General features: G+C 32.0%; 1 protein-coding gene across 1 annotated transcript in view; it reads right to left on the reverse strand.

The window, feature by feature from the left end:
• LOC145834534 (laminin subunit gamma-1-like) overlaps nucleotides 1-25,029 on the reverse strand; it is a 49,316-nt gene that overhangs the window by 22,227 nt on the left and 2,060 nt on the right. Inside the window, exons 2-5 of the mRNA XM_082941979.1 lie at nucleotides 15,943-16,097; nucleotides 13,550-13,696; nucleotides 7,475-7,605; nucleotides 3,614-3,780 (exon numbers count right to left, since the gene is read on the reverse strand). Of these exons, the coding sequence (XP_082798105.1) occupies nucleotides 3,614-3,780; nucleotides 7,475-7,605; nucleotides 13,550-13,696; nucleotides 15,943-16,097 (600 nt within the window). The remainder of the gene's footprint in view (nucleotides 1-3,613; nucleotides 3,781-7,474; nucleotides 7,606-13,549; nucleotides 13,697-15,942; nucleotides 16,098-25,029) is intronic.

Consider the following 25,029-nt stretch of genomic DNA (forward strand, 5'->3'; position numbering starts at 1 on the left):
TTATGTTTGAATATTTTTACAAGTATGTTCGAACATGGTCTGATCAAACGTTTAACATAAGAACTGATAAAACCTACATTGAAAAATGTTGAAGAAACAAAAAGAACTAGTTTCAATGCATTGTTACATAATTACACAATTGTCACAGGAAAATAATCTAGTAAAATTGTGTACTGTAATTTACACACAATCTCGAGTAATTTCACAACAGAACATCCCTTTATTGCGTCACAAGGGCAATTACAAGCAACAAACGTTTCTTGCCCCGCATCACACCAAAACTGCCTGCCCTCATTGCGAGAAAATCGCCCGAGCTGCGTCGCAATTTCGCGACTATTTACACAATAAACACGCGAAATTGCTGGCAATTATGCCCGAGATAAACAAGAGATCTTCATGTGCGTTTCATGTTTGGTTTCGACCGCAATCTCCAGCATCAAGCAATTCCCGCTAAATCGTTTATTGAGCGCATGTGTGTAGCGACACTGCTTTGTTTTCTTCTTAGCACACATATGCTGTGTGTGCCATCCCCACTGAAATGCCGTCTAGACTTTTGTGTTCTTTCTTCTAATTGGCTCACGTTAATACGGTAATTGTTGCTTGCAGGGGCTGCTCTTCAATGTACTGATGATTGATTGTTTTAAACAGAATAAATGTGTATCTTTTTGCTGCTTTGGGTGGCAAGGAAGAAGGCAGATAAGTTGGTTGTATCAGCCAGTTTTCAAAAAGTAATTTTGTTCTTAATATTTTGAGTTTGGTAACTTTAAATAAAAAATAGTCGGCTGTTTTTAAACAATAAAAGCTTCAGGTATATGTTTTACATGTTATAAATTTAAAATAAGTTGATTGAAAAACAAACTGAAATATTTTAACATAAGTTTGTATTTACTAGTTCTTTAAGAAGGTTGATATTTGAAAACAATTCAAAAATAATTTGCTGTGGTTTGATTTATTAACTTGTCTCCTAAATCAATTACCAACAATTTTACTGATGTTAAGTAGTAAATAAAGCAAAGTTTTAGATAAAAATTAATCTGTCTACCACAGGATAACGAAAAATAACTTTACTTGATAGAAATGTCTAGCTCTCTTGTGTTTATTCAATAGCATTAACTTGCAAAGTTTTCTTAAATACCATTCGCTGTAACCTTAAACAACAGCAAATGTTAAAGAAGTTACAAAGCTAACAGTTAAATAACAATTGAGTAAAATCAGCTACACTCGTGTTATTTAAATAAAAAAGTATTGAAGTTACCACTTCAAATACAATTTTTTTTATAAAGACACCTTTGATTGTTACTTTATTCTTCTTTTTTTTTGTCACACTTTTTTCTTAAAGCTAAATATTCTGTTATTGTTTAGAACCCCAAGATAATGAACACGGTCAAATTTCTTCAAAACTGTCCTAACACGCTGTGCATATAACACACTCACTTATTTCAGCACAAAACCACTTCATCACCCACCTCACTTCTTTGTTCAAGCAATTCGGATTACGGTTTTTCGTATTACTTCATTTATTTTCGTGCGGCTTTCCCGGAAGCCGTGTTTCCGGTTTTGCGTCCGCAACGAAAAATGTCTCCATCTCTCACATAGAAAAACCTCGCTCGCTGATTAGGTTTAATTGTCAAATCATCGCAAGTTTTGTGTGTTTGCCGGCGAATGGCGACGCCAGTCACAGCCAATTTCTCATCGAATTTTATTAGTCAGACGAACACAGATTATTATCGGGAATAAAAAACTTTGTTTGTCGGTGTTTGCTTTAGAAGAACGACGTTTTTTGATGTTTAATTGAGTTAAATCGTGTCAAGTCTTCTGAATTGTAATTAGACGGTTCTTAAAGCCTTTATAGGAAAAATGTACAATGCGTTGATTGAATAAATACAATGTTGATTTTTCAGCTTATTTTTTATTTTTTCAATCATTTTCTAAACGTCGCAGATAAAGTTTTACGGTCGAATTAAGTCTGAAAAAATTTTTATCTCAAAAAAATATTCTGATTATTAATCAAGGTATCTCAAAGATGATATCTTCGTTCAAATAGCCCGAAACGCACCGCCACCCCTCACAAACAATTGTGACGTCATTCGTCAAGGCAACGGTTCTTCATTGCTTCCGCTCCATCGTGTTTGTGACGTCACAAGGCTTGAAATAAAAAAAACCTTCAGTGGAAGTTTTTTGTTAAACTTTTGGCCGCAATAACTTTAGTTAAAAATTGTTCAGTGATTTAAAAGTTGGTTTTGAACTGATTTATGATTTAAAACAATATGTATAGTTTTAAGAAAATATTTTTTTAGTGGTCTAACTGATGTCTGTTGCTGAAAGTAAGATTTACAACTTTTACTATGATAAACAGCTGTTTTGTATATGACGATCAATTCAATTTACATATATGTTTGCTTTTAATCATAGAAAAGTATTATAATTATTTGAGAAAAAAAAGTATAATCTATAGTCAGTACATTAAACAAATAGGGCATCTATCTTAATATCTATAGTCATTTTTTACGATGTTTGTTGCAGAAGTTTATTGCCTTTCAACAAAAATACAAATTACCTTTATTGAAAAGAATATAACAAGATTAAAATTGACAAATTGCTTTACGTAAGCATTTGGAAATTGACCCAAGCTTCAACTTCAAAAACGCGTATAAGGTCATTTAGCCATTAAAAGTGTTTGAAGCGAAAAAGCAGCGAAAATACAGCAACATTAAATGTGAGCGCTTGGCGTTTATTTTTGCGACGCTCAAGTGTTTCCCGGTGATCAAATTGGAAACATTTTACTTGAAAAACAAGTAAAAAATTTCAACGAGAAACAAAACAATTTTTAGACGTCTGAACTAGAGGCTGGAAGTTTAAGGTAGAAAAGTAGACGGGATTGAAATTAGGCATGTAAACGGTCTTGTGACCTGTCTAGCAATAACTACAAACGCGCCCTTACATGCATACGAGCACTGAAGGTTTGTTTACAGCAAGCTTAAATATATTTTGTAATTTAAACGACATCTGCAGCTCAAATAAAGTTATAAATAAGTTTTTTGCGACAAACGTCTGCAAAGTGAGCTCTCGCAAACTTTAGGCTTGACTTTGAGTATGCAGTTGACTTTAACTGAAATTATAAATTATAAAACTGTTCTGTATGTAAGACTTTTATACATAGGCTTGAGTTAACATAATTAAACGAAGCTTTTAATGTAAATACATAAAGTTTTAGCCTTACTACGTTTTAGTTTATTAAGCTCAACCAATTTTACTGGTTTGTAAAACAAATATCCACTAATACAACGTTATCTAAACATTAGTGCTTGGTAAGTACAAGATCTCTGCTAACACTTTGCTTTTAAAGTTAAAAAAAAATAAAGACTACATTTTAATCTTAGTACCAAACAACAGATTATCGCTAATACACATTTTTCATTGTCTAAACAGCACAAAAAATCCAAGATAAATTTTTCACTGCTATACAAACAACACTTATAAAGCGAATATAATACTCAAGTCTTGAAAAAATTGTACATTTTTTCTAAGAACTATTCGATTATTTTATCCACTGGTATACAGAGAAAACGCAATTTTTTTCAACTTGCATTTCTTAGAAAATAGACAAACTAACTCTGGCACACGGCGGGATCGTCACGGGTGGCCGCTCGCCACTGGAGGTCGTTGTACCCGTCGGCGCACCTGTCGCAGTCCGGACCGGCGGTGTTGTGCTGGCATCGGCACACCAGGACTTCGGTGGCGCTCAGGTAGCAGTGGTTCGCGTGACCGTTGCAGGAGCACCTGTTGAAAAACAAGAAATTTAAAAAGTTGTTTATATGTAAGTTGGTAAAATCTTTGATTTTGATTTTCAATGTTAAAGACAAATGCGGTTTTAAATTTGTAGAACCATAAATTGTTTTAAATAACTATAACCATTATATGCTCAGTATTCAGCTAGGCAATTGTATAAGTTTTAAAATTTTACAAACAAGTTAAAAATATAAAATTAAAGTAAATGTTATAGGAATAGTTACATGAAATAAAAAATTTGATATGTAATTTATTTTTTTTAAATTCAATAATTTTTAAAGTTCTTGAATTTTCGGACCAGTTTTCAAATAAATTTGTTAAAGGATTTTTTTTTGTTTTGGTAAGCAACTATTAGTTTCGAAACTTTTTAATTACTTAGGGCAGTTTTTAGTTACTTAAACAAGATACATGTAAACAAGTTTTAACATGTTACTTTCTGTGAGAAAATATTTACTTAGTTTTTTAATACTTGTTCAAGATTATTTGTAAATAATGTTACAAGTATGAAAATGTAAACGTTGTGTAAAGATGTCGTTATAAACAAAAAATTGTATTTTATTAACGATTCTAAAATTAAAACTTAAGATTGACATGCCTTAAATAAAGTTAACGAGTTTTAAAATAAAACACATTTTTCAACTTATGAAAAAAGCTCAAAATCTTATAAGCTTTGAGAAATTTTATTTACAGAACCTATTTGCTTCAAACATGAAAAACACAATGCCTTTGTTCATTGTTGAGAGAAAAAAATTGCTGTAAAATCTTTCTAGTCAATAAAAATAAGTTGAAAACAAAACAACTTTAACCGTGAAAATAAACCACGTGAAATAAAAAGTTAATACGATAAAAATTTTAAATGAGTTAAACAAAATCGACTTATATAGAAATTATTCAATAGCTATGATTAGTTGCCGTCAATCATATTTATAAAATGCTTATTTCTAAACACAAATACCATACAAATATAGCATAAAGTTGTTTGAAACGTACAAACTTGTATGTTTTTAAATAGGTGATAGTGATATTTGAGAAACTTGAATGACTTAAAACTATCATTGAAATTTTAAACTTTCACAGATGTCTATCAATTGAAAAAAAACATGTGTAAAAAAATCAAAAAACCAATAAAAGCTAATTTATTTTGTTTACAAAAAATTCTCACAGAGAAAATTAGAAAATTATGATGCATTTTTATGCTATAAAAAACCGTTTCAATTGATGCACAGTCTTATCTTAAAAACCTTGTTTAAGATTATTTGTAAATATTAGTACAAGTTTAAAAATGTAAAAAATTGTGTAAATTTAAGTAGCACTTAAAGTTAAAAAAGTGCTCCCAGTTTTTGAAACCGCTCAAAAAGCAAACAAATCGGTTTTGAACCGAAAACCGCCGAAATGCAAACAAGCAAGAGTTTGTTTACAATTTGTTTACATGCGACCGCTCACAAGTAGCAACATTGTAGTAGCGATACATGCCCTTGAATATACATTGTCGCTGTAATTTGCATTGTAGCATTGCGGTTTCGCATTGTTGACGCGCTGCAGTCATTTCTTATTTTACACTTCTCTTCGGTGCGACTTCAAACGACACACTGTCGCACGCACACTTGTTTGAATATCAAGTAAAACATCAGGTTGTATAATTTGATATGTTTTTTTAAGAAAAAAAGTTTTAAAAGGTGTAGTTAGGCAAGGAAAACAACTCGCTATCCGCTTTATAAAAGTTAGCATATAAGCATAAGTAAAAATCACAGCCAGGTTTTACATCAGTTCTGTATAAAAACTTGAACGCTAGACCAACCACACCAAAGGAATACCTTGCCGAAAAACGACTTAAAATAAATTTCAGCTTTATAAAATTTCACAGCCCAACTGCTCTGAATTCCTTGACAAATCAAACACCTCCTAAAAACTGTGTTTTAGGTCAAAACCATCAGAAAAAATGCTCAATTCAAACCGATGTCGTGTTGAAATCAAACGCGGCGCTTGTCTGTGCCTTGCATTGCGCAAAAGTTGCATCACGCGCTAAATAAAGGCTCATTAATCACCACTGTGAGCTTTTCAGTTTTTTCGAGATTGCATGTACACTGCAATCACAGGAATTCGCTGCGTGTATTGCAGCTTCTTGCACCAGCTCGTGTGAACCTCTGGAACTCTGGAATGCCCTTTCCTTGCACGATTTGAAAAACCTTTTATGACGTCACAATGACTGCGTAAGCTCTATGTATTGCGTCATTCGTTCCATCAAGGATTGCAGTAATCGAGGAATACTGAGGAAAAATAAGAAAAATGAGCGCTGCACTTACAACTGACCGAAGCGACCGTTTAAGCAATAATTTAAATTTTTCAGCATCCTTAAAACCGTAATTACGGGGTTAACGAGAAATTTTAAAAGGGAAATTGCCATTTCGTTTCCGCTTTTATTTCAAGGTTCTTGTGTGTGATTACAATAAGGTATTCAGACCTTTGTGCAAGTGTTTGTAAAACTAAACAAAAGTATTTTCTTTTAATAAGAGAAGAAAACGTACATACTTACTGTAGCATCTAAAAATACATAAGCAATCAAAACCAGACTGTTTTGATTATCATAATTTTGCATAACATCCAACAACGAGTTTCTTTGATATTGTAGATGCAAAAAATTTTTATGACACAACTCAATATGAAACTGATACCTTTGTTGCGGATAAAGCAAACACCGATAAAACTTTTGCTTTGAACACGCTGGCGTTATCCAGGCCGCCTACAAACACGGTTTCAACATCGTAAAAATGTTTGCTATCAAACGCAGACACACTTGAGAGTTTGTTTGTTTTAGCTCTTGTCTGTTTAATCCTCGAGAGAGACCATCAAAGCCGTGTATAAAGCGAGCAACTTGTGCTGAAAACAGTATTGTTGCTGAAAATAGTTGTGTTGCAAACAGTAAGTGTGTGCAAGTTGCAGTTTTACAGTCATTCTTTTGCAATTTTTTAAGTTTTTACTACTTCTCGATTTAATTTGTTTTCACACAATGTTATACTTTGAATAAGCTTATATATAATGTTCTCAGAAACCACTATATTTCAACTATAAGCTTTTAATTTATTAATAAGCTTGTAAAACTGTTAAAAGTTAGATACGCTTTTTTTCAACTTATACTTTTCAAAGAAATTTCTCGTCTCACACATAATCTCATATTTCAACCATTCTTCAGCAATCCCAGCTATTTTGGGTGGCAATCGAGCACTGCGTTACCCAGCAACTAGCTCGTTGTCATGGTAACACCTGGTGATCGTCACGCGTGATTTGTTTCAGCTTTTTAATGAAGACTTCGCATCTTCGCATTAAGAAGCCTTGAACGTTCGTAACTGACATTCGTGTAGCTGCCACTTGGTATTTGAGACGCAATGCAAAGCAGCATTCAATATTTTAGTTGATGATAATTACGTTGCGCCATGTAATAAAATTGTTTTTGTTTTAGAAACTATATTCTTAACTTGTTGTATTTGCATTTATCAGCTTATTTTGCTTTAAGTAATTCACTTAATCTAAATATTATAACTTATAACATTATATTTACTTAGTTTTGATTTCAAAGCAAGCAAACAATCTCTGGTGTTGTCGGCGTGCAAACAATCTCAGTAATGGCAATTTGTTACTTAAGTTTATGCTAAAAGACAATAGCTATTGAGAAAACAAATTATCTTACCTTCCTCCTACGGACAAATCAGAGATGGCGTAAAAGTACGACTTGAGGACTTCAGGATCTTTGAAGACTTCATCTCCAAAAGTGTTCAGACGATCCAAAGATATTCTGATTGCAACAGCTTTTACCCAGTTCTAAAGGTAAAATTAAAATAAAAAGATATTCTGATTGCAACAGCTTTTACCCAGTTCTAAAGGTAAAATTAAAATAAAAGTAAAGAAAAAACCATTTAAAATTGATTTCTTATATGTAGAAATTACATAACAAATAAAGAGTCAAGTTTTGACACTTTAGTTTGTTTTCTGTACTAATTAATTAATTGGTATAAAAACATTGTTAATTTTATATACTATTAAAAATTGGTTATTTTATTGTGTGTAAATAAAAAAGTCAGTTTTTATTTAATGAAACTTACAGACTACCTCAATCTGTAAAACTTGCATGTTTAACATCAAATACAAGTTTGCCAACAACATTTTGCTGCAACAAAATATTTGACCGACTTCTTTTTAATTTGCTTTAAAATGTACAGCGAATCTCTAATTTCACGATGCAGATCACCCAAAACATTGTAAATCAGTCTATTGGTGTTCACAACAAATGTAACCCACTTCGCTCGACGTACCTCTCTACACACACATAACCGGTTTTCAACAGAGAAGTAACTACAGCTTGAATTGAAGGCTGATCGGCTTTTTCGAAAGACGGCTTTTGTTCGGCTCCGACTTTAAACAACTCTCGAATGACTCACCAAACAGAGAATGAGCGTCATTGTCCTCAAAAAAAGTTTGGCTTTTCATCACAATCGAAAAGGTGAATGCTCGAAGGCCTTAATTACGAAGGCAAATACTCGAAAGAGTCACCTCGATTAGCCGGCTTTCATCTCTCGTGTCTGTGAGCGGACCAAGCACTCGAGAGCTAATCGGGTCTTTGGAGCAAACACACAGAAAAATCGCAACAAGGAAAAAGTTGAAAAACATCAAGAATTAAACAAAGGAACTTTCAAGTTCGCCTGTGCAAAGCCACCGAAGACGAGAACAGAGCGGAGACCACACCCAGGTAGGTGCGCGCGCGAGAAAGAGCGCCGAAGGGGCAGAAGAAAGAGAGAGTGAACCGCGAGCAGGAAAAAAGATTGGCGACCGCGGCAGCGAATTAAATTCTTTTTAGATATATTTGTTGATGATATTTTCCGCGACAAAGGAAATAATAAAGCATGCACCCTGTCAAAGCGACGGCCCTCGCATTAACGCCACAATAAGAAGGTCTCGCGTAAATGTCAGAGGCAACATTTATTGATGGTGTCAAAGTATTTATAGTGTCGCTAACGTGAGCTTTCCGGTAAGTTTTATGTTGGAGAGCGAATAGCTCGAGGTGCCAAAGTCGGATGTTTTTCAAGAACGAGATGTGCTACGGCTTTCTTTTGCGCCATTACATAAGTTGCCAGCACTTGCCAATTATTCAACTGCAGCGAAAACCACATCAGTCGAGCCGATACATTGTAACGCCTTAATTTAGCGCCGTGGATGTTTGCACACTTTGCACAAACTGATTATCTTGTTTTATTTAAAGTTCTAAGGAGTGTTCAAAAAGTCTAATTGAAAAACTCAAATAGGTTTTCTGTAATAATTAATAGTTCTGGTGCTCTTTATGCAAATACCTGGTGAAAAAGTAGGTCAGGTACAGTCGCTTTCGCACAACTTTTTATTTCTCCGTAAAACAAATATCTGGTAATTTATAAAAATCGCAAAAATCCAACAAAGCAGTATTACAAAGAGCGCGACAAAAACTAAAATTACACGAAGCCATTATCCAACACTTTCCCTACTTACACATCTCTCTCCGTGTTGCGCGAAACCCTGCCTTTGATGTCGGTTGCCGCTTTCAAAGCGACCTCAGGTATTTTTGCACTAAGAGAAGAGATAAGATGCGCCTGTGCATATACACTTCGTAGGAGACGAAATGTTGTTTTTGTGCTTCGTTCGGCTGGCCCGAGCGCCTGTCAAAACACAAGCGCCGTTTTCCAAACTTTTCGTTTTTGTTGGAAAAGGAAACTAGTCGTTGTTGTGTGAATTGCAGACCGCTATGAATGGGTTTGTGGCTGCGATTTTTGTTGTTTTGAACGTTTGGTGTTAAACTCAAAAATAGCTTGACCGAGCTTGGAGCTTCCGTAAAATTATTGGAATTAATGAGGTTTGAGCTGAAGTAAACTAGTAATGTTTTGAATTTCTACGGGGGAGACAAAATTCTCGGTTAATTTGTTGATTAGTTCTTGTTCTTAATAAATAAATTCGAAGAAGGGTTAAAATTTAACAAATATGCTAAAGATGGCAAAACACTAGTTGTTAAGCTAAGTTTAGTGAAATTATGACTTTTACTTTTAGTTTGTGGCTCAATAAGCTTTATAGAACTCACAACTTTAATTAACTTCAGATTTGCAAATCTTTAAGTATATTCGACCGAAAAAACAAAGTATATTTAGTGTCAAATCGTTGAATTTATGTAAACGTACTAACGTAAGACTTGTAATAAGGTGTGTCGTAAATTTATTTCTGTTAGAGCTTTCCATGGTTTGTAAATAATCTCAAATGAACAAAAGTTTTTTGACCGAAAACTTCAAAATAAATATCGAAGGTAGAAACTGGTGGGTTACAAATATAGAACTGCGAGTAGGTAAGTTTTCAGTGAGGCAATTGATACGATCAATAGATGGCCAATAAAGGCAGCCGTGACCTAAAACTTTCACTTTTTTTTTGTTTGTGTTGTTTTGATGGCCACGAGCGTGCAAGATTGCTTCCGGTTGTTTTGAAAAGTTTCACTTTTTTTTTGAAATATGTTCTATCGACTGCTTCTCGCGAAAAAGTGAAAACTTGCGAGGTTTCTGAAATTTTTAGTTTATTTCAAAAATGTTTTTTGTCTATTGCAGGAGTTTATGAATATCAGAGAATTTTAAGGATTCTATTCTATCCAACTGATATTTGTTGAAATTACAAAAAAAACATAGTTGTATTATTTATGGCTATTTTTTCAACAACTGTTTCCTTTAGATAGTTGAAATTATAAATAAAGTGCTACTGAACAAAAGACAATTTATTTTAGCACAATTTATTTCAAACACTTTTAGTTTCTAGTGCTTTAGAAGGATGTTACATGTTTATATTATAACTTGAATGGTGATTGACAATGAAGAATTTGTTCTTTAAAGATATTTAAATGTTTGTATTTTGCATACTTATTAAAAAAAAAAGTTTCAGCAAAAACTAGTTTCATGACTTTTGTTATACTAATCAATTATACCCCTAACACTTAGTAAACAATCTTACGAAATTGTCTAATCATCGGCTCAGCCAATTGATCCTTTGCACACCGACTAAAAAATGTTACTTCTGATAAACAGAATGTTGAAAAATTTTCATTGACTTTTCTGCATCAAGCTACACAATGTGTGTGTGTGTAGATGCGTCAATCAACAGTTCCATTCACTCCCTCGATAAACCGCTTGTTCAGCTGAATGTTGAATGGCGATGAAAGGATGAAAGATACTATGAATTGAGTGTTTGTGGAGTGGTGTATAGTAAGTTTGTGTTTTCGTTTTATCAGTTTCTTACTAACTACTTGTTGTCTGTGTTGAATACAGTAAGTTTCTGTGTATTTTTGTTATATATTTCACCAGTTTCCTACTCTAGCACTTTGCCTGATTTACGTAAAACTTCTGTATCTAATGCTCAACTGATATCATAGAGGCTAGTATTTAGTGTTTACTCTACATAATTCAAATTTTAAACAGGATTTGAGGTATTACGGTAGTCTAGGTATAATTCTTTAATTAGTTGCCTTAAAAACTATTATCTCTATTCTAGTTACAGGTATCTTCTTTAAAATACACATGTAAGACAGTATCAAGTAGCTTAAAACGTACTAGTTTGTAAAAAAGTTAACTGCAAATCCTAACTGTAGCATTTATATGCTATTGAAAGTAAATTAGTTTGTGACTGGCTTAAGCTTACAACTTACAGTACTAAAATATACAAATTAAACTAGTTTTCCACTATAAATCATTTGTTATATAACATGACAGAGTATTTGTATAATATTCCAAGTTTAATAGCACTCCTTGGACAAACAAACTTTCAATGGTAGGAACAGCCCAGAACAGCAAGAGCTTTATAACTATATTGGAAGTTAATAACCATTACTAGCGTTGTAAAATATTCAAAAGAAAGTGCGAAAAAGCTTGTGAAAGTTGTAAACTGCTTATTATGTTTAACTTGATATATCTTTAACGCAATCTAACTTTACCGAAGACCGCAATAAAATTAACTGATAAGAGTATGTAAATCAACAAATTCATCACATTAGTGTAGTGCAGAAAAACGTAAACCGCAGTAGATTATAAAATGATTATTCAACATTACAAGAAAATTATTTTCCGATTTTGATTTTGTGTTCTTTTATCCAAAGTAATTACAAGCAATTAATTCCGTAATAATGCAACTATTGCTCTACATTTCCAGCTGTTATTACATGTATTTTTTGCTGCTGAAAATACTAAGAACCAGCTGTCTTTTGTGTTTTTTTCATAAACAACAATACTAATTGTCTTACATTCTTTTAAGTAAGGCAGAGATTGTTTCTCTGGAAGTTACTTTCGCATAAGTTCGTTTGAACTTACAACGATTGTTTAAATACCTTGAAAAACGTACATGATATTCATTAGTTGACGTATGGCTAATTAATTATTTAAGTTACGCCGTAAAACAAAACCAGTCTGAAACTGCATTGGTTTGTAAAATCAAGCACATGTTTGAATTTAACTTATCAATTGCCCCCTTTCAGCTGAAAATTCCTAACTAATGGCTGGCCAGTGTGATCAAGTCAAGCGAGTAGACAATGAGGACCACCCGGGCAAAAGAGCACTGTAATGTATTGGAGAGTAAATATTTATCAGCCGTCTATTAGTCGCAAACTGTGGGCAGCTTTTAAAGAAAAAACCAGGCTTACTTATAGATTTCAGGGGACTTTTTGTATGGATGAGATTTAACGCTTCTTTAACTTAACTAACCATTAATCAAACCGACCCCATAAGGGTAACCAATTTAGCCAATTTAAATCTCACCGTTCCTTTATGTTTGTGAAATAAAACCCTTTTAAGCGGTGTGTGAAAGCAATGGGTAATGCAATATTCTTTACTGCTTTATCTACTCTTTTGTTACCTGCTTCTGTAGTGAAACTGCTTTTTACTGCTGCTGCTAAATGCCATAAAAAACGGCAGAAAGTTTTACGACTACATGAATGAGTTGGGTCCATTAAAGTATTTGACGAAAGCAATAAAGTAATTAAGAGCACCATCGTCACTGCGCTGCTTATAACTAGTTACTATTTGTAGACTTTGCTATGCGGCGGTATATCTTTTTAATAAGCGTTATTCGGCACTCAATTACTACTTGAAAGGCCGAACTAGCAAAAAGAGGCGAGCTAAAAAGCATAGACTAAATTTTGTTATAGTTTTTATTTCAAAATTTTTTATACAAAGAACACAAAAATGCTTATAGTGTATTCTATATGACTTATTTGCTAAAAAATATTACTTTTCAAGTTTTGTAAACTGAAATTCGTATACATTAAATCGATTGTGTACAAATAATAGTTCAAGAAATAAAATATATCTTTTAACAAGTTTTACTCGAAAAAAGACTATAGAAAATTGTTTATTGTGTTTATAGTTCTAGTAAAGTAAAACTAATATACTGGCGATAGACATTTTTTACAAACAAAAATAGTTTTTTTTAAGATTTAAATTTTGTCACATCAAAACTAATTTTCAAACATATTTAAATAACTCTAGTGAACTATAAACTAAAATAAATTTACAAAATGTATGTTATCTCTTTTTTTAGAATATGTTTATACAATTTTTTTTAAACAAACATAAAATTCGTATCTTACTATTTAAAAAAGTGTTTACTCTTTTATCTAACATACATAGTAAAAAAAAATAAAACTTTGCAGTCTCAGACTCGTGTATTATTTTTTGTCTTAAAATTTTCTATTTATTTTTTTAACTTTAAAAAGATTGCTAACCTGTAGTTCCAAGCTCTGGTCGAACTCGTAGGCGCTCGGCCTGCCCTCTAGTGTTGAGAAGGCGATGTTGCCGCCCGTCAGTGGCGAGATGTCGCTGTACTTGTCCGTGCAAAGGGCCTTCTGCTCGTCGTCAGCGGTCACTATTTCCTGTGAAATAATAATAATGTTAAATCGAGATACATTCAACTAGGTCATGCTTATTCATTGCAAAATGTTGAATTGAGATATCTTTTGATAGAAGTTAAAAGCTCTTGCCTATTTATGATCGTATGGATATTTTATTATTCCAAACTTTAAAACAGGCTTTTGACAATAGAAAAAATCGTGTAGCAATCTGTTAGTTTGGGGTTACTTAACTTATGTATTACAGATTATTGTGTCGAGATAAATCGATCTCGGTCGAGATGAAGTTTATGTCTTTTTCACGATTATTCGTGCTCGGATCGTTTCTGTCTGAACCACTTTTAAACGTAAAAAGCTGTTCATGAAGAATGGAAAACGTGACGAAAACCAGGCATTTGTGAAAATTGAAAAGTTTAAATCGTGAGTTTATCAACAAACAAAAAAATACGGAAAACAAATTTGTCAAGACAGGAACGTTTTCAAAACCAGAATTTTAATTTTAGATGCAATTTTTTTTTAAAAGCCGCCAATCAAAATCAACTACATCAGTTCTTAACAAGTTCTCAGAAAGTACAACTTTTTTGACCAGACGCGAACCAGGTGCGAAATTCGTTGTTTGCGAAAACAGATGCTTCGTTTGACACTAATCCCCGCGCTTATTGCGTCATAATCGAAATTGCGCCTGACTCATGGTTCGGCTGATTAATCGAAAAAGTTCCATCAAAGTTCTGCACATTGATCAAGTTAAAAGAAGTTAACGCTGATTAAAGTTATCTTTTTTACTAAACTTGGTAATAAAGTTAAAAACGCTATAAGAAATTGTTATAATTCACAATTTTATGATAAATTAAATAAGAACTTAAACTACGCACATTTTTTAAGTGATCTTTTGCTTTCATGTAAAAACTTAACGCACGTAGTAACTTAAATTATTCAAAGTTTGATACATGTGTAGTAATTTATCATCTAAAGTACATACGTATTTAAAAAAAAAAGTTTTATTACCTTTGTATATGTTTAAATTAATTATACAAAAATATAGAACAAAAGATTTACAGTTTTGGAATACATTTTTGAATAAATTAAACTACTCAATTTTAAAAGTAATCTTTTGCATTAACATAAAAGCTAAACGCCTTTATAATTTTTCTTAAAGTTTGATATATGTGTAGCAATTTATCATCTAAAATACATATTTATTGTTTAAGAGAAAATAAAATGTTTAAATATTCATTTTTCTTTTACTTTTGAAAAATTATATAATAAAAATATAGAGGTCTATTCATCAAGTATAAAACTAAAAACTAAAGATTGCATCTGGGAAAAGTTTACATTTCTTTCTAATTGTCCGTGAAAATGCTAATTGTTTGCTACCGCTATCTCAACTCTCTTATCGCAACTCATTGTGTTGAAACAGTTGCCGTGAGTTTCTCCGGTAAATAAAAGAAAAACTTGATCCGAAACAAAACAATAATACCACTTGTATGCAAAGAATAGGAGCGCCGGGTATTTCGCGGGTCCACTTACAAAATTCTTCCCCCTTTCTAGCAGTGACTGTTGCTTTTTTGTTTGTATTAATATCCGGTTACCTAGAAGGTGAGTCCATCAAGGTGTCGGGTGGCAGAAAAAAGTTTAATTGATTTTTTTTTGCACCGACCTTTTTTAGTTTTGTACAGTTTTTGGTTAAGTCCAAAACAAACAGTTTTCCTTGAGTCACTGGGAACCGGTTAATCCCGCGTAAGCAAGATTGAGAGAGTTTCTTAATGACGCTGGATTAAGTTCTGTGAAAGCTGAACTGGAGTCTATTTAGATAAAGAATCGCAGCGTTCAGTTAATTAAAAGTAAAGTTATTTTTGAGCTTAAAGTGCAGGAAGCAGATCGAAATCTCAAAGTAGTACTAATTAAAGAATATATTTACCAAGAAAACTTACGAAAGGTGTGCAAAGCAGAGTGTGATTTTATTTGAAGACTAGGCAAAATATTTCTGGTTGTAAATTGAACAATGTAATTACAAAAAAAAATAACATACACGTAGAATTTTTACAACTGACCAATAACCTGTTATATAGAAAATAATAAAAGTTTTAAATAGAACTTAATCAAATAACTGTAAAAAATTTGTTGACACTAAGTTTTAACTTATTTCTTAATATAATTAAATTTTATTTTGAGCAAGTTTAAGCAATTTTAGTTTGTAAAAAAAGATAACAGCTCCTTAGGGACATGATGCAAAGACAGCCGATAAGTTTCTAATTAACTCAATTATTAACCTCATTGTCGATTCCGTAGGTGGCAAAGCAGGATCCGGAGTAGTACTGCCACGGCTGCCAGTCGCACGTCGAGCAGTTCTTCTTGTAAATTGCGAAACTTTCGGGACGGGGACTTTTGAACTTTAATCGGACGTACGTGATGTCGAAAGTCTTGCCTGCAAATTTTTATAACATAACAAATTAACTTGTCATTTGTTTTATTTATAAAAACGACTTTTTACACCAAAATTGTTTTTTTTTAATCAAAATTTTGAACTAACTTGAAATTGAAGGTTTGGATTTTTACAAAAACGAAAAAAAAATTATATAAATAAAACAGTGTTCATTCCAAAACTAAATTAAACTTTCTTTTATTTTCAATTAAAGTCTAGCTTTAATTGCATAGTAAATTTTTGTAGCTAAAGTTTCTAAATTATCTTAACTGTGAGAAAAAGTGATAAATTAAATTTAATAAAAAACATTATTGTAGCAGACAATTACACATCAAAATACATTTAATAAAAAACATAACACTTTTGGGTGGGGAAACACATATACATAAAAAAAACATTGCAATTAAGATCGCCAAGGTCAATTAAGAAAGTTACAATCATCATCGCATTTTAGCCGTTACAGAATAAAAATTTCTCCAAAAAAAAAAAGATTTAAAAAAATACAAAATTACACAGCCAGAAAACGCTCTTCATATTTGTGGTGATTGATGCGAATTGTAAACAAACAGCGATTAATCACTTGACTGTATCCACTAGCTGCAACACCTTCTCGTATTTTCCCAACAACAAACTTTCAAAAGCAAAAGAAAGGCGCTGAAAAGTTGGTAATGGGAGGAAGGCAGAGTCAGTTAATCCGACAATTTGTCATATTAAAGCTCGCTGTGTGGTCCAACCAATTATTTTTCAGATTCTGCTGGTTGTGTTGTTTTGAAAAAAGTTTCAGCGGAAACACTTTATCAGGCGATTTTAATTTTTTCGCTTATCTTAAAAATTGTTTTGTTGAAAAAAGAATAAAAGTTGAGTATGTGAACAATTGTTTTATAGCTTTGAAAGTTTTAGAAAACAATGACGCTAGTGTCTAATTAACAGTACTTGAACTGAAACATTTGTATACATGTGCATATAAATTTTAGAGTAATCTACAAGGCTTCATTTTTTAATAAAACCTATTGTGTTCTAGAAACCTTTGAAGCTAAAATGTTAAATGTTTTAAATATTAAAAAAAATCTTTGTTTTGAGAATCTTTATTAAGTTCAATGACAATTAAAATTTTAATGAGCCTACCGACTTAACAAATATTGGTTTTAAAAATTGTTTCTCATCAGTAGATTGTTTATTTTTACGTTTAAAGCTATAGTGAGCTAATTCTTTTTCAAAATAGAATTAAAAGTTTAAGTTTTCATCAATCTTTTGTAAAATGGTTTTAGTGGACATTGAAATGAGAAAATATAGTTAAATGAATCATGCCTATTTTATAAAATTTAAGTTAAGTAATATAAAACTTAAATAAATTTCATTTAAGTTTATAACACTAAGAAAGAGAAATGCTACAGAATTTTTGCCAATATTATTAATTTTTATATGTTTCTAATTACAGAAAACTTTTTTGTTATAAGTTTTGAAACAGCTAAAAAAACTAAATGGATTTTTATTTCATGTTTAAGCATAGTTTTACGAACACAGTCTTGCACTCAATATATAAACATTTTTATTAAATATTCGAACAACTTAACACAAAACTTTGCTTTGCTATAAACTAGTATTGCTTTAGTTAAACTGATTTGTTAACTGACATCAAAGGAAGTTAAACTAGCTTTTTGAGTGTGCAAAGAAAATTGAATGTACATTTTAAATAGTATTTCGAAATCTATTAACATTTTCATTTGACAAAAGCCCTGTAGACTATTACAGCATGACAAAATAATACTTTAAAGCAGAAAAGTTAGTTTAAAATATAGACACCTCCAAGTAGAGAAGGGTAAAAATTAAACGACTTTAGTGAACATTTAACAACAAAACAGTGGCAAACAACTTTCAATTAAACTTTTCCTTTTTGTTCGCCACAACACCGTTATCTGCCCCCAGCCCTTTTGTTAAAAGCTGACAAGTCTCCCAACATCCGACATATTGTTCATCAATAATGCTAATCAATTGTCAAACAAATAAATAGTTGATAGCTATGCGCGGTTGTTTCTTTTGGCAAGTATTTTGTGGGATTTTATATTAAAAATGTTTTGCGCGGCTTGTTAGGTAATTAGTATGAAATTAATCATGATCAAAGTTAATATTAAAAACAATAAAATTTCAAATTATGTCAAAATTTTAATATAAACGTAAACATGGCATTTACTTGTAAGAGAAGGTTTAGAACATACAAAACGAACTTTGGTCATATATTGAAAAAAAAAATTGAACGAAGCTTGAATGAATCTTAAAAATAAAGAAAATATCTTTGGAGTTTTGATAAACCCCTTTTCCAACCCTCTTCGAAACAACAAGGTCAAATCGGGTCCTGGCAACGAAACAGGCCCTCGACGGAATGACAACAACAAGGATGTGAATGGCTCTTTGCTCTTCATAAATCGGTCGGTTTGACACACTTGTTATTTTGTTCATTGTAATTCAGGTCATTTATAACCATTATTTGCCGGCCTGACACACGAGGCGAACATTTTTGTATTGTCATGCAGCCGTTGAGGAAAGAGATATATATGTATATGCATACATACATACAAACTAGTTGTAAAGAAAATTATACAAATGTTTGTGTTGGTTTTATATAAGTTATATGTTTTAGAATTTTTTATAGATTTATACTAAATAAAAAAAGAATTTTCAGAGTATCTCGTTGTCTTGTTACTTGGAGAAAAAATTATTATGGTTTAAGTCTTGTTTGTTAGGATATCATAAAAGAAGCTAACTTGAATGAACTCAATGAAAAACAAACAAAATTTATGTGAACTAGCACTTCCAATACTTAGTTGTTGGTAATATCAGTAAAATAGAAACTAAATAAAACATAAATAACTAATTTTAAGACGCAAATTTTTATAAAAACAAATCAACATGGTAGAAAATACCATTAAAAACGTTTTATTTTGGTTGGTAAAAACTAATTAGTATCTGAATGTTTTAAAAGAAATATAATCTAAAAAATTCACATTTGTGAGTTATTTAAATGCTAATTAATTAGTTTGACAGATTAATAACCGATAGAACAAACTTTAGTTTGTTTTGAATACTTTAGCAAATATAAAAAGTCAAGTTCTGAGTCAAATGTAAATTTAATTATTTTTAATAGCACACCAGGTAAAAAGCAGCAACATTTCTGTAAATTTAAGACAATAAAGAATTTATCAGAAATACCTTGCTGACATGAAAACTTTAACGAACAAATGTTTCGACTAATTACGAAACCACAGCATTTAATCAATGCTTAATCATATTAGCTTTTAAAAATGGTGAGCAAAAGTTATTTGAACACACAATTTAAAACCAAACAAACGTTTTTCAAGCAAGTACTGCGAAAGTTGAAGTTGTTTTAACCAATAAGTATAAACATCAACCTATTTACTTGAATAAAAAACAGAAAATCATTTTTTTTAAAGCATAACATGTATATCAAGTTTCACCACGGTTGCGCAACAAACCACGAACCAAACTCTGATTCCGAAACACCGAAATGCGTCCGGAACGCGCAACGAAAACTCGCCAGGCGCTTTCAAGCACCAACGCAGCGGCAAACACAAGCGATTTTGGCGAAAACAGAGTGTGGGGAGGTGGCGCGCAGGTGAAATGTTTAGGAGCGGGCCGATGAGCAGGAGCAAGTTTGGAGGCAACACGCGACACAGGAAGTTGTGTGTCTGCGCCGACGGTGAGTTTCTCCTAAATACCAAAGTAGAAGCACCTTCGCGCTTGGAGGGTCGCTCTGGTGATTAATTTGGGTCGTTTTTTTTCTCGTTTTAAACTCTGTTAATTATTGGGTCGTACTTTTGTTTTGTATTTTTTTGGATTACATTCGGTTTTGTTTTGTTTATGCTCTAATTAACTTGCTTTTATAAAATGGTTTTGCTGGCTTACACGACTAATAAAAGTTTAGACAAGATATAGTTATGAAAAAAGTCAAATTTTTTGAATATTTGTTTAAAAATAAGTAAAACCCTTTTGTGCTTTTTTTAAGTTTAAAAAAAATATATATACATGTATTTTCATTAATAAATTAACAAATATTAATATTTGAAAAGAACATTTCACTGCTTCAATTAAATAATTAATCAAAAAAAAAAAAAATAGCTTAAGAAAAAAAATCTTGAAAAAAATAAATCCAGCACCTTGGTTTAAAACATTTTAATCATGGGTTTTTGAAAAAAAAATTAAGCTTAATGCCAACTTTTATATTTGTGCAAAAGAGAACGTTTTCATAAATGTTTACGCCTTTCCACCCAAGATATCAAAAAATTGTTTAAATTATAAATTCATCAAGCAGAAAGCGACTGCACGAAAATCAAGTAATTAATTTCTTAAACAAACAAAATTTAAATCATATCAATTATTATTTTTCAAGCTACGCAGTTGGTTTTTACAGAAAAAAAATTAAAAGTCAGTTTGAAGGGATGGAAGGAAATTTTTTCAAATGTTTTTATCGCACACAGCGGAAGCAATTGAGCTGTTATTTTTCTATTGGCTACTTAATCGCTATGCAGCACAGAGCTTTCATCTTATCATATACAATTCGCTGATTTTTTTGTGCTCGAGTTTGCAACAGAATAATTGCGTTTGAGTTCATTTGTTTAGCGGTTGATTGTAGCTGTTGCTTTACCGACCATTTGTACATATAGTTTAATTTTTTAGTGTATTTAATACCATTTTAGAAATATAAAAAAGTGTTCTTTTGTTTTTCGAAAGCAATACCTCATCAACACATACTTATCTAGTATAAAAAAATTAAACTCTTTTGTAGAACATTTGATGAAAAGTGCTTATAAGGAAAAAGTGTAAAATAAAAAATACTCACACAGACAGAAAAACAACTAAAAACACAAAAGTATGTTTTCAAAGCATGATTAATTTTTTTCTCAAATACTTTTCAAGAAGCTTCTTTATGAAATTGTTTACTAAAAGCTGTTTCCTTGTTTCTTTCTATTTATAGCACCATATAACAACAGAAGGTTCTTTAGAACTATTTTTAAATCAAAAAAAAAAAAACCACCACTTATTTTCAATCAACGGCAGAAACATTTCTGACTCACAGCACAAAACTAAAAAACCTCGCAGCTGCCACAGATTTTGCATTATGACGTCACAAGCTTCTATTTTTCGTCGCAAATGCATTCGGGCGCGTGATGCATGGTTGTTATGAAGAAGGGCGGCGGCTACTTCAAAGAGGTCGTCACGACAACATCCTCGTAGTTACTACGACGACCGGGGAGATTACGGGGGCGGGTAGGGCCGTGCCCCGCTGATCCCAAGTGTCAAGTTCGACGCACGACCCAATTAAATGTATTTGCAGCATTTTGTTTGATTTATTTACTTTGCAGTAAAAACATTCCGTTGTTTCTTTTGAGGTTAAAAAGGTCGTAAACATTTTTTCCCCGTAAATTTTTATTAACAAAACCAGAGTTTGATTTAAACACTGCCATCCAGTCGACCCTGCGTGAACTTTTCACTTGAAGTCATGGGCGGTTTTCTTTTTGTTTTTCCGTCAAACTTCGGTTGTGTTCTCAGAAGAAAGCGCTTCTCGAGAGTCTTTGTCTCGCTGTCGATTTCACTTCCTCGTTGGAAGCCCGCGAAAAAAAAAAAACAAAATAAAAAGAGCACAAACAAACACGACCTTTGAAAATGTTCCGTCATGTGCTCGAGTGTTATTTGTGTTTGTTCTTTTTTTTTTGAGTTTTATTGGTATTTATTTTGTTTTCGAGTGTTGTTACTGCTTGTTTCAAGTGTGTCGATGCCGGGTTCGCTGGTGGCACTTTAAACCAATGCAGAGGCACGTTACAATTGCAGATTGTGATTTGTATTGATTGCTTTGAATACAAATTAAGATACTAAGCAACAATTTTTAACACTATAAAAAAGTTCAATAAAAGTAGTGTCTTCAACAAACTTATTTTTCATTATAATTATTGTTAACAAAAGTTTAATTTTCCCTCGATTATATCTGCTATCGTCCACAAATCGAAACACAAAGTTGTTCAAGAAGCGATGTGATAGAATTCAAGCCACTTAGCAATTTAATCAAAGCTAATCTCGAATGACCTCTCTCCTTTAAAAGAGATATCTCTCCTTCCTTGCCTTGTACTTGCCAACTGAAACAACTTGCTTGACCCTCGCCGCTCATAAAGCTAACTTATTAACTGGCCTGCTACTTCAAAGGTCTGCCTTAATCTGCTTTAGTGGCTCTTACCGGCCAGAACTGCACAGAGATTCTTCGGTCTCCAGGCTCACTCACCCTTGAAGCCTTTAACTTGAGGATTTTTCTGTGCTCGTGTGTGTGAAACTTTCTCTGGCGAGCTTTTGAGCAAACAAACAGATTAGAGAAGTACTAAATGAAATTAAAAGGGGGATTACATGCCTTGTTGTGTCTTTCACGTAAACATGTTGGCATTAAAGGCATTAGTTAATAAAAGTTAGTTATCAAAGGCAAGTTAGTTAATACTTACAAAAAAAATTACGTATCTAGTTTTTGTTCGAACTTTTACAGAATTGATTATAATGATGAACATGTGTTTTTTATGAAGTTATTTTAAAAAAGCTAAAAAGGGTCATCTTAACACAATTAGCACCCTGAAACTTCAACTTGGGGTTACAGGGTATGTTGTTGCCGTGATAGCAGCGCATAGCAACACGCTCGCTTGTTTGCATGGCAACATGGTTTGCATGGCAATAGTTCACCCCGCGGCCATCCTCGCCACTTCCGGTGATCTTTGCGCAGTTGAGAGCAAAAAAACAACACAAAAGTTTGGAAGGTTCCAACTAATTTTACTACTACCTTTCGCTCTCAGGTGAAACCACCGACCCGTGAAATTCGGCTGCTAATTTTTGTTTTGGCCCTTCTAAACCGCTTATTTGCTTGCAACTGGCTTCCGTTCGCAGCGAGGCATTAGAAAAACGGGTTGTCTAGGAAAATGGGGTTTTGAATTTTTGTAAGAGATTTGAGCGGTTTAATTAAGAGTTGAGTTTTAAATTAGATCAAAATCGGTTTTGTTTTTGTGTTGTTAAGCTATTTTGAGAGCTTCTTGGACTTTGGACTTTAAATAAATACATTTTAAAGCCTTAATAATAAACTTAGTTATAACTACTTTTACTTCAAGATATAAAAAGTATGGTAAACTAATTTCAAATATTAATCAACTTCAAGTCAAGTTGAAAATGTACTATTTTGAACTCCAACACTTAAAAGAGAGTTTTCAATTTGCACACAACTCTTTATGTTGCGCTTGACGTTTTATTTTACGACGGAAAAAATTTGATGCATACAAACCGCAAAAACTAATAAAAGCCTCAACTCGACAGAGCAGACAAAAAGCTTGGGTGGCACTTCAAAGTTCAAACCTCTCTGTGACGTCATAAAAAGACATTGGATCCGTCAAGCTCGAGACTTTTGATCCGCCGCTTCTTTGAAAAGTATTTCGTTTGCTATGACGTCATAATAACTTGAAACTCGAGTAGCAACTTATTCTGAACTAAATCTCAGGTGAACAAATTCTAATTTTTCATAGTCTGTAGTGTAGCTTGCTTTCCAAGTACTTTATGGTGTTTACTTACTTAAATTAAGAAGCATCAAAGTATTAAAACCTTTATTTTATCAAAAAGATTGTATTATGGATGAGAAACAGTGTACAGTTTTAAAACTAATCTTTGTGGTGTTTACTTACTTTAGTATGTAAAATATCCTGACAAATTAAAAACAATTTATTAATTAAGCAGATTGTTAAATGGATAGGAAAAAGTATAAACTTCAAAAGTATACTGTTTTAGATATTTATTTTGTAACAGACAGTAAGCTGTATTTTTTTAATGTAAGTTTAAGTTTGATTTTTAAGATAAAAATGTTTAAATAAAACTGATCATATACGCTTTTAGCTTATGTAAATTAAAACAACATTTAGTAAATTTTTTGAATGAAATCATACTGTATTGTTTGTAAAATTTGTAAAGCATAGTTAAAATGAGAAATATATAAAATTAGATAATTTGTGAATGCTGAAAGTGTTTAATAATATCTAGTTGAAAAAAATATTAATCTAATCTATAAGCTATAGGAAAAGACTTTTAGAAAGCCTTATCTATTTCGCTGTTACAAAATATTTTAGTAAACAACTTTAAACTATTAGCTTTTTTATAGGTTTTGATTTATTTTAGATGTGTATAGTAAAACAGAAAATAAGTTCAAGCTTGATAGTAAAGGCTAAACTTTCAGTAGTTAATCAAATTTTGTGACAGATAGCAGAAAAGTTCATAATATTTTTCAATTCTCATACAGCAAAGGATAATAAAAATAAACAAGCTTAACTTTAAATGTCACAGTTAAACTTTCAATCAAAAGTTAAGTCAGAATAGTGGTATTGAGTAAAAGAGCAATAGGTAGCAAAGTTCATTGTGTACAATTAACACACAGTTTTTAATCTCCACTGAATTAGATAATAAGTACATTATAACATTATTTAATAATTTAGCATTTGTTGTTAATAGCAACATCCTATTAGATTACCAAAGGTTATAAATTAAACTAATTCAACAAGAAATTAAAAATTAATCGTGTGTCAATTTCAATATAGAAAAGAAGGTATAAAATAACATTCATTCATCTTATATTAAAAATGTTGATTTATAACACCAGAAAATAAGCTTTCTAAAATTTTCTTTTAAATAAAGCACAGTCAGAAGCTGAGATAGTTTTTTAGTTCAGTAGTTAGGTTAAAATAGGAAAATAAAGTCAGTTTAACACAGAACAAAACAACTTGCTTTGAGCAGATACAAATTTCAAAATAATAGGGGGGGCTGAATATTGCATAAGCAGCTTTTTTAAACAATGACCACATCCATTATTCGAAAGTAAGCCGTCTTCAATTCAACTGTACACTCAAGTGCGTAT

This window comes from Thalia democratica, chromosome 4 (assembly GCF_965202585.1).
Source record: "Thalia democratica chromosome 4, ktThaDemo2.hap1.1, whole genome shotgun sequence".
Taxonomy (NCBI): Eukaryota; Metazoa; Chordata; class Thaliacea; order Salpida; family Salpidae; genus Thalia; species Thalia democratica.